The sequence below is a fragment of the Poecilia mexicana genome, unplaced genomic scaffold, assembly GCF_051168715.1.
Source record: "Poecilia mexicana isolate PSO_F unplaced genomic scaffold, ASM5116871v1 scaffold_22, whole genome shotgun sequence".
Lineage (NCBI taxonomy): Eukaryota > Metazoa > Chordata > Actinopteri > Cyprinodontiformes > Poeciliidae > Poecilia > Poecilia mexicana.
In genome coordinates, this window is record NW_028263391.1 from 6741207 (window position 1) to 6750755 (window position 9549).

Sequence of the window (9549 nt, forward strand, 5' to 3'; positions counted from 1 at the left end):
TAGCCTGGTCATTGCCTTCATATGCTCGATTCAAATATTCACTTCTCCCTCTGGGCTTTCTCCCATTGAAGTGGGTTTCTCCAGTAGAATTTCAGTCGGGCCAATCAGCGAACAGAAGCAGAAGACGTGACGATGACGTCAGTTTTCTTCGCCGTTTTAGAATTAGCTTAGCAACAGCAGCGGAGGAAGTGAACGAAGCCTTTCAGTCCGCCTTGGTCACACTTCCTAACATTGAATTAACATTAATATTCTGCCTTCTGCTCGACCCTTCTCTTTTCGGTGTGGAGGATGGTCAAATGCAACGCAGGCAACTTCCGGTAAGCTTCCTAACGTCGAACTGGCGCGTTACATGTACTTAACGGAAAAACGTTAGAGATTGGATAACATTTAAAACTTCAACAGCTCCAGAAACCAATCATTTCTTAATGGCTGACTGACAGTCCAAACTCTTTGTATAAGGCTATTTTTTTTCCTACGGGGCTAGCTTTGGCATTCTTTAGCCGTGGCTGTACCTTGTTTGGTGGTCCCACACATGAAAGCTTCATTTCAAATTTCTATGATTACACATTGCCTTGCAGAAGTACTCACAACACCTTAGCCGCTTTACTGTGATGCCCTTTAAGGAAATCCAGTGCAAACATTTGCTTGTTGAAGTAATTGGTAAATAAAATCAAACTTATAATTCAATCTGTGTCCAGAAAAATTATTTTCTTAGGTCTAATGAGGCCAAAATTGACCTTGCTGGCTTAGATGCCAAACTCTGTGTGTGTTGAAAAATGAACACCAATAATCACATTAAAATATGGTGGCAGCGTCATGTTGTGAGAATGTTTCTGGTCAAAATTGAGTTGAAGCTGTTGTTGAAATGAAAAGTGACTCTACCGAGCTCCAAACGTTTCAGATTTTTATTTGCTATAAATTTTGAATGATCGTTTTTTTTCCACTTCATACTTATGCACTGCTTCGTATTGGTTTGTTGCAAATTAAATTACTTTAGGTTTTATAGTTGTAACGGGACAAAGTGATGACTGGTTCAAGGGTTAGGAATATATTTGTAGAAATAGCCTTCACAACTAGCCTATCTCAACGTGGTATTTTCAGACTGATGTGCTCTGACAGAGCTTCACAAACTTACGGAAGGTAAAAGAGATTCTCCTTGTAGTTGGTGGGCTAAAACAATCCACAGTCTTAGTGTTGTTTTTTTTTCTTTATTTTGGATTTTCAGTGCAGACCCAGTAACTCCACCTACCAGCCTGTGTCTTTCCAAAAAGCCTGTCGATGGTTTATTCATTTCAAACACTACAGAACTGAGTTTGGGTGCAACACATGCCACATGTGTAAAAGAATACAGTCAGTTGTTATAATGAGTTTTCATATTTGATAGAAACATTTACTTAACAAAATAAGGGGTGGGGGGAATAAATCTGGACTAAAATGTAGAAATAATGCAGTTACTTAAGATGTGGGGGTTGGCTTCATTTATGTTCCAGACAAAAAAAAAGAAAAAAAAGAAAGAAAAAAAAACAACAATGAAAAGCTTCTTCTGCAACTTCCACTTGTGCAAGTGGACAACAAGCAGACTCCCAGTCCATGCTTGCATAGCCTAACATGAGAGGAGAGGGGTGGAGGGGAGGAGGTGCAAACTATCGGAAAGAGAAACATTTCGGCAGTAACCAAACGCGACCGTCTCACAGTGTAAGAAACTTCATCAAACGCCTCTTTGAGGTTCCCGCATCTTTAATGATCGCTGCAGACAGGTAAATAAGAAGATGACACCTTTCAATAAAAAGTTTCTCCTTACAAAAAAGTTTTACACAAAGGAATGCAGTGTGTCCAGTAAACATAGATGAGGCTTTTTTTTATTATTGTTGTTGTTTTGGCTGCATTGGAAGTGGAGTCACCCTCACAAGCTCCCTAAGCCTTGAGAGCGAGCTCCAAGCAGCAGATCCAAAAGCCAAAAACGTACTCGTTTCGTAGTGCTCTTTGTTTCTGTAAACATGTTGATATGTAAGTTAAAGTTACCCTTTTTTCATTACCATTATTATTATTATTATTATTATTATTATTATTTCTTCAAGTTTAAATCAAAACAAGCGGCCTGAAAAAAAAAAAAGCCAATTATTGGAGTACTGCACTTGATGATGGCGGGAATTCTGACCTTTCCTGTAAAAGGGCAGCAGTACGACGTGATCAAAAGAAAAGGGAAAAAAAATCATGTCCACACACACAAGTAGATTTCTGCTCAACATACAGTACAAGCCACCGAAGCCAAAACACGGTACAACGTGTCGACGTTAAAGCTCTTCAATCCACAGCTGCAGCCCGAACCAGTGGCGCCCCCCAGATTATTTTTATAGGGGTGGCCAATAAAAATTTTAGGAGGGGGTATAGCTAAAACAAAAAGAAGAAAATCCAACTATATATATATATATATATATATATATATATATATATATATATAATATTTACTATATGTTATATAGCTACTTATATATTTTATTTTGGTTTATTTATTGGGTTTTACATTTATGTTTTCATTGAAGAAGATGATACTTTATTCCTTTCTATGACATGAATATGGTTCTCTGGGGAGGCCAGGATTTTTTAAGAGGGGGGCCACGACTCCCCTGTCCCCCCCTCTTTGGGGCGCCACTGGCCCGAACACCTTTCCAACAAGTCAAGTATCACATACTAATGCTTAATCGAATGGGAGGGAAGGAGGAGTGGGGATGCTCCCACATTACTGGGAGGAGGGCAGGGGGTGAACCAATGACAGAATGCGTCACATACTGTACAGCCCATGCAACAATACTAAATGAATTTCCAATTTTTGTCTTTTTATAGCCACCAAAAGATGCAAAAAAGGTAAGAGATTATATAGGTTTTTTTTTGTTGTTGTTTTTTTTTTCTCGACACGTAATATATGCATGCAAAGAACCTACTCTTCTCGGTTCCACTGAGTGAGAACATCTGGAACAGACGGGAGCCGCTTTCTATTCTCCGAGAGCTCAACAAGTCTGAATAGTAGAGACAGTTACAATTATCATAGGAATTATTGTTTTTGTTACTATCATGTAAAGCATACAGTAGTTGCAGCGGTGAACACTGGGGGTCGGGGGAGAGGGAAGGGGATTTCTAAATACTGTAGAAACAAAACTGAATGCAGTGCTCCACTGATATACAAGCTAGAGGTGAGAATGTACAGGGTCACTGTGCACAAATCACGTTGGCATGTTTAGAAATAGAAATCTGTGATATCTTATAGCTATTTTTCAAAATTATTCTGCATTTTGACATTCTCATGCATACGACCACAAGAAGCGAGTCCATTGAAAAATAGTCCAAGCATTTAGTTTTTTTCTTTTATGTTGTTATGGGTTGTTTTTCTCTTTTTTTTCTTTCTTTTTTTCTTCCCCCTGTGGAAATGGCAGAGAACCTAATGAGACATTGAAACGTGTGCGGCTGTCCAGAGTGTGTGGATACAGACTGGGTGTGGGGGAGTTAGAGAGAAAGAGGCGCAAGCAGGAAGAGGGTGTGGGAGTGGGGGGGGTGGCGGGTTAGGTGGGGTGAGGGATGCAGCTTCACTTCTGCATGTCACACTGCAGCAGGAGAACGATGGAGGGGTCGCTCTTCGCCGCCTCCTTGAACTCCTCCAGCGAGATCTGGTCGTCGTTGTTCTTATCCATTTTGCTGAAGATCTTGTCTACCCTCTGCTCCGGTGTCAGGCCGTCCTCGTTCATCTTCATCATGATCACGGTGCCCACCATTTTGTAGATCGCCTGCGGGTGAGAGGGAGTGCGAAAATTAGCCGAGGAGTGTGCTTTTGTTATCTAATGTGGCGGAGGCCTACGTGCTTAAATAAAACGTGTGCAGAGTTTGTCAAGCGAGGTGATGTAACTGGGACCAGAGGAAAGAGTTTTAAAAAAAATGTTTTGTTCCTTAAATCCTGGTCGGGTTAAAAACAGCTCACTGTCGATGAAGATGTCACTCGACTTGAATTTCACGAGTCATTCGCTCATCTCTGTCGTGTTTATTCACTCTTCTGTGAACGATGTCAAAAATAGTTTGACATGAAAACCCGGTGCAGTAACTTTCAAAGCAATGATGATGCCATGTCTCAGTTTGACGACGTTGCGTTTTGAACACACTTCACAATGACGACGGGAAGAGATGAAAAGGAAGTAAGAGCAGGATAAATTTTTTTGTTCAAGTTACATACTTTGAAATTAACTTGACATTTTTGCCAAAGAGCTACGCTGAACACTTATTTTATGAGTGTTATTTTCCCAACACAGGAATTTGTTTTGGTGTTTCCAACTGACTTAGGAGTGAAGCCTTGACAAAATTTTCTGACCCACCATCACAAAGACAAACATGTAGGGTTAGGTAAGAAGAGACTCCACTTTGCTGTTTTTTCATAACTACCTGGTAAATATAACTTCCAAATTTTGTTATAATTTCTATAAAATCAAAGCTTTTGTCCTTATTTCTTCTTCTTTCCTTTACCTTGTTCCGATACTATCTTTGTATTTATACTTCAATCAAAATGTGTTTTCTAAATCACTGTGTTCTGGTGCTGTTCTGGTTCAGCTGCCCGTCTTTCTTCAAACCGCTGGTTCACATGTTTGTATCTGCAAATAATTAATGAAGTTCTGCCTAACGTAAAAAATATAAGTGCCAACCTGATGACAAAACAGACTTGCAGAAATATAAACAACTGGGTAAAAACAGCAGACTAAATGCTAAATTTAATTTGCGAAAACACATGGTGTGTCTTATACGACTGGAATAAAACACTATATTTATCCCAGCTGGATTTGTCAATACTCTCCAAAATCACCAACACAGATCAGATTCATCTTATAGATTGTGTTCCCTAAAATAGCATCAAGATATCCAATACAGCTGAAGCTTTGCCACAATGAAGCGCTGTGTGTACGAGTGTGTGTGTGTGTGTGTGTGATGTGTGTGTAATGTTGCTGCTCTGCAGGTGTGCAGCAGACGGATGGACAAAACGCAGCCAGTCCCCTGATGGGTAAAGGCTTAACGACTCGATAATCCCTCACCTCGATTATCTCCAGCATCTCCACTCTGGTGATTTTGCCGTCGCCGTCCAGGTCGTACATGTTGAAGGCCCAGTTGAGTTTCTGCTCGAAGCTGCCGCGAGAGGTGATGGACAGGGCGCAGATGAACTCTCGGAAATCAATGGTGCCGTCTCCGTTTTTGTCAAAGGTCCTGAAGGCGTGTTGTGCAAATTTTGACGCGTCGCCGTATGGAAAGAACTGTGCACGTTTGAAAACAGAGGTGTGTCGTGAGTTGACCAGCGTGGATTTTGGTGAGAGAAAGCGAGAGAGCGGTGCAGATCACACAAACCTTGACGTAGAGCTGCTGGAACTCCTCCAGATTCAGCCGGCCGCTGGGGCAGTCTTTCAGGAAGCCTTTGTACCACTGTTTCAGCTCATGTTCATTAAACTCTGTGTTCTTCACCAGATCCTCCATTACCTCAGGAGTCAGCTTGCTGTTTTGCTTTCCCATGATTCCTGTGGTAAAATAACTTGCTGTTAATGTCAGGGTTGAGTGTTGCCTTTGCATTTCTGTTGTTTTTGGAGTGGTACTCCTGCTGCAACAAGGCAGACAAGAACGCCCTGCAGAGGACGGTGAGGGGAACAGGACTCTGAACCTTGACAGACACGCCATCAGATAAACAGCAACAGAACATCAAACACAAAAACACCTGCTGTTAAAATACTGAACTGCAGTTAAAGTCACTCATTATAGCGCTTTGCAAAGCCACACTGCAGATGCACTCATTACTTGTTTCTTAGGGTGTGTCTCTACCAGATTTGCACATCTAGAGACTGAAAATCGTACACATTCTGCAATGGAAAATACCTCAAGCTCAGAGCATCTGCAAACATAATTTTTCGATTGTTGCAACAGACTCTCAATTGGATTTGTGTCTCGGATTAGGCTAGACTACTCTCACACTTCCTTTAACCTACACCTGAGACTGGAACCCTTTATTTCGAACACCAGCCTTCAAGGACAAGTGTCCTACAACTTTCAGATCCAAAGTGCTGCTGTATATTTGAGTTACACATGTTGAAGAATATTGGTATGTAAAGGCTGCAGGGCTGTGACAATGACTGGAGTTTAAGATACCTGCTCTAACAGGATTGCCTTGTATCTAGCCACATTCTTCTTCCCATGCTAGCACTGCCTGAGACGGCGTCCTAGGGCGACGTTGCATCCTGGTCTCGTCCGTTCATCGGACAGCTGGGGTTTGGTTGTCTTGCAGTTAGAAAATGTTGACTTCCTCCCCCAGCAAGATTTTTTTTTTCCATTGAATCAGCCTGACCACTCAGGTCTTCTGGTTCCAGTCAGCTCTGCATCTCCAGGACCAGAACCAAACATGGAGAAGCAGCATTCAGTTTTTTATGCTCAACTAATGTGGAACAAACTTCCAGAAAACTTTCAAACAGCTGAAACATGGAGTTCTGTTAAATCAAGGCTAAAATCCCACCTGTTTAGAGCTGCCATTGATTCCTAGTAACTGGAACAATAATCAGCATATTTGATGTGCAGTCGCTTGATGATTTTCATGATTTCTTTTGACAGAATGTAATGTTTATTGCTTGTTTCATAGCTTCTCTGTTATGTTTTTATGGTGTAAAGCACTTTGAACGGTCCTGTTGCTGAAACGTGCCGTACAAATAAACTTCATTGTCTTGACCCTGTGCTCTTGGGCAAGGCATTTCAGAGCGCCTTCTTCCATATGTTTGCTGTGTTCCCTACATGGCTTGTGGAAAGCTTTAAATAGGACATCTTATATCAACACGTTTTCCCACACAAGGCTCAGAGCTGGGAGTTCACTTTGTCTAGCTGGATTTACAGTAAGATTAAATTACACGCAAAAGGATTTTTTGCACTAAGTAAGTGATTTCTTAATCACTTTGTTGCAGTAAATTTGATTTAAGGGTATCGGAGTCAAGTGAATTCAAATGCGCAGCACATTTTTTAGATTTTCTGTCAATCCACTTCAGTTGTGCTCTGCTTTTTCGTCTTTTATTCTAAATAATAGACCAATAAAATAAAATCCATTGCAGTTTGTGAGCAATGTGACACAAGGTGAATGTGGTGGTACTCGTTTACGTATTTATGTCTAATAACGTTTCACATTAGTGAGCTCTAAAAGGAAAAACTCTTGTTCAGCTTTTAATCATACCAACTATAAACTGATTCGATCCTCTTCTTGGACGGAAGCACGGATAGTTCCATGATGCTCGTGTTCTATTTCCGTGGCCCTTTGCGGGTGCCAGGCTCTGGGCCCCCAGTAAGAAGTGACCTGGATCATCACTGTCAAAGCAGATCCAGTTCACCAAAACGTTCGATAGCTCACTGCTATCAAGTTTCCACTGCAAACACCGTCCCCACGCCGATGACAATCACAACAAAGCTTGCGCGTAAGAGAGAGAGACACAGCTGCAGTGAGTCCACACAGACGTGGGGACGGCGGTGGGGGCACGCAGGAGCGCGCAGCAGGGCTAGCTGTAATCTGGATCAGTGGGGAATATGGCTTATAACTGAGTGGTCTGTGAGTACCGCTGTGCCTAAAACCAGCTGCGGACAGTCCGGTGTGCCGTCAGCTTCGGATTAGTTTGTTAACCACATGATGAAGGCACTCAGCAGCAGCTACGACAACTCCAGCTGCCTCTCTGAAGCAACGCGTTCATGAAATATTGACTCATGATGTGGCAAATGACATAAGACGGCCAAGAATAGGCAGATGCATAATTAAACTAATGAGACAGCCGGATATTATTTAATGTGGGGATGCATGGGTCAGAGAAGGGAACGTCCTGCAAATGTATGCATTTGCTTTTTGTCATGTCACAGCTTCAAATCCCAGTGTCTTTCACTGGGATTTTTATACATTAAACCAACATAAAACATTGTTTAAGGGTATGGCTGAGCAATATTGTCTTAAGGTTTTATCACAATAGTTTGCGCAACCATAGTGAATAAAAGTAACTAGGGCTGAAACGATTCCTCGAATGATTCGAGTACCTCGATTACTAAAATTCCTCTAGGAAAATTTACCTGCCTCGAAGCTTCGTTAATTTATGTTTTATTAGTTAGCGCACCGTGTTCCGGCCGGGACTTCATTTGCGTTGCGCGGAGCTCTCACTTCCGCCTCTGAGTTGTTGACAAAAGCTAAGTCTCAGCTGCATAAAGTCCAATCTTCAAGATTGGCCCGTGGGGATTTTATTGATTGATGATAATGCCCGACTTTTTATCGTTTTTGGGGAACCAATAAGCATCCTTAAAATGACTGGGGGAATGCCTGGAGTACGGCAGCATTTCTCCTCCGGGGCTGCTGGTTGAAAGCGAACGGCGGGAAGAGCGCTGAGGTGAGCGGATAGACTGAACAGGGCGGGCGGCTGAGTAGCTGATGCTTACCGTGTAAATGTAGCTTTACCGACGAACCGCACAATAAATTTCATATCCCGGTCTGAAGAAACGGGTGGCGGAGCGCATCGTACATGGCTGGTAGATGAGTTTCTGAGTGTGACCAGTGAAGGTGTCGTAAATATCCCGTATTGCTTCCCCCCGTGTTCGTCCCCCGGTCTAACGGTTCGTCAGTCCGCTGGTCTATTTCCTCCCCTCCATCTTACGTTCGTTCATTCGCCCTCTCCTCCCACTCCAGGCGGCATTTCCCGTATTTTCAAACCCAAAGCGTGACAGGTTAGGTGGCAAGGTGAGTTTAATTAATCTATTAAACTCACTGAAGATGAATACATAAACTAAAAGCTGGATTGTAGACATTTTTTATAAGCATATTTGTGAGCCTGCCTCTTTGTTATTAAATTCAATATAATTTTAGATTTTTCTATAACTTTTCTTCTGGTTAACTTAGAAAGTGAGCTATTATTGTTACAGGTTAGTTTTCTAAACTACAAAAAAGCAACTGTTAGGGATGCTCAAATATGAAAAATTGGACTGATATTGATATCCGATAGTAACACCGGTATTATGCCAGATTTACCAATATTTCATTTTATAATTTTTTTTATCCGATTACTCGATTAATCGTAAGAATAATCGATAGATTACTCGATTACTAAAATATTCGTTTACAACAGCCCTAAAAGTAACAATAAGAACTATTTATTACATCTTTTATAGGTAAGTGTATGACTGTAACTGTGTGTCACAGCTATTATAGTCCCACAAACATAATTAAAAAACATTTAATTGTAATGTGTGTTTTTTTCCAGTCACATAATGGAGTGTGATTTGTGTCACTAACCTGCACACACAGTCACTGCATTTTCAAATGTATCGGCATTTATTGATGCTTTGATTGAACAGCAGTGGAGAAAATAGTAAAACTATCAATCCTGACAATAAAAACACTTCTGGGGGGCTTTGAACATCATTAATTGGAATTTATTGTGACAACAATAAATCAAAATTCTTATCCTTAGAAGAAATTTATCACGATAAATGATAAACGATCCGATAAAGGCACACTCTTTTTAATGATGC

General features: G+C 41.3%; 1 protein-coding gene across 1 annotated transcript; it reads right to left on the reverse strand.

Moving 5' to 3' along the window:
* Nucleotides 1–2827: 2827 nt before the first annotated feature.
* On the reverse strand, nt 2828–5567 carry vsnl1b (visinin-like 1b). The gene is made up of 3 exons (XM_014972643.2): nt 5374–5567; nt 5067–5282; nt 2828–3779 (listed from the first exon to the last, which is right to left on the reverse strand). Exons 1-3 carry the CDS (start codon nt 5533–5535, stop codon nt 3582–3584), a joined length of 576 nt encoding a protein of 191 aa, XP_014828129.1. The 5' UTR covers nt 5536–5567; the 3' UTR covers nt 2828–3581.
* Between the last annotated feature and the right edge of the window lie 3982 nt (nt 5568–9549).

What these genes read in the sequence shown, in the direction of transcription:
- vsnl1b (XM_014972643.2), bottom strand. Translation starts at nt 5,535, where the DNA reads ATGGGAAAGCAAAACAGCAAGCTGACTCCTGAGGTAATGGAGGATCTG. An exon ending in TCCAGCAGCTCTACGTCAAG is followed by an intron (nt 5,283 to 5,373) that starts GTTTGTGTGATC and finishes AAACGTGCACAG; the next exon opens with TTCTTTCCATACGGCGACGC. An exon ending in AGATGCTGGAGATAATCGAG is followed by an intron (nt 3,780 to 5,066) that starts GTGAGGGATTAT and finishes TCTCACCCGCAG; the next exon opens with GCGATCTACAAAATGGTGGG.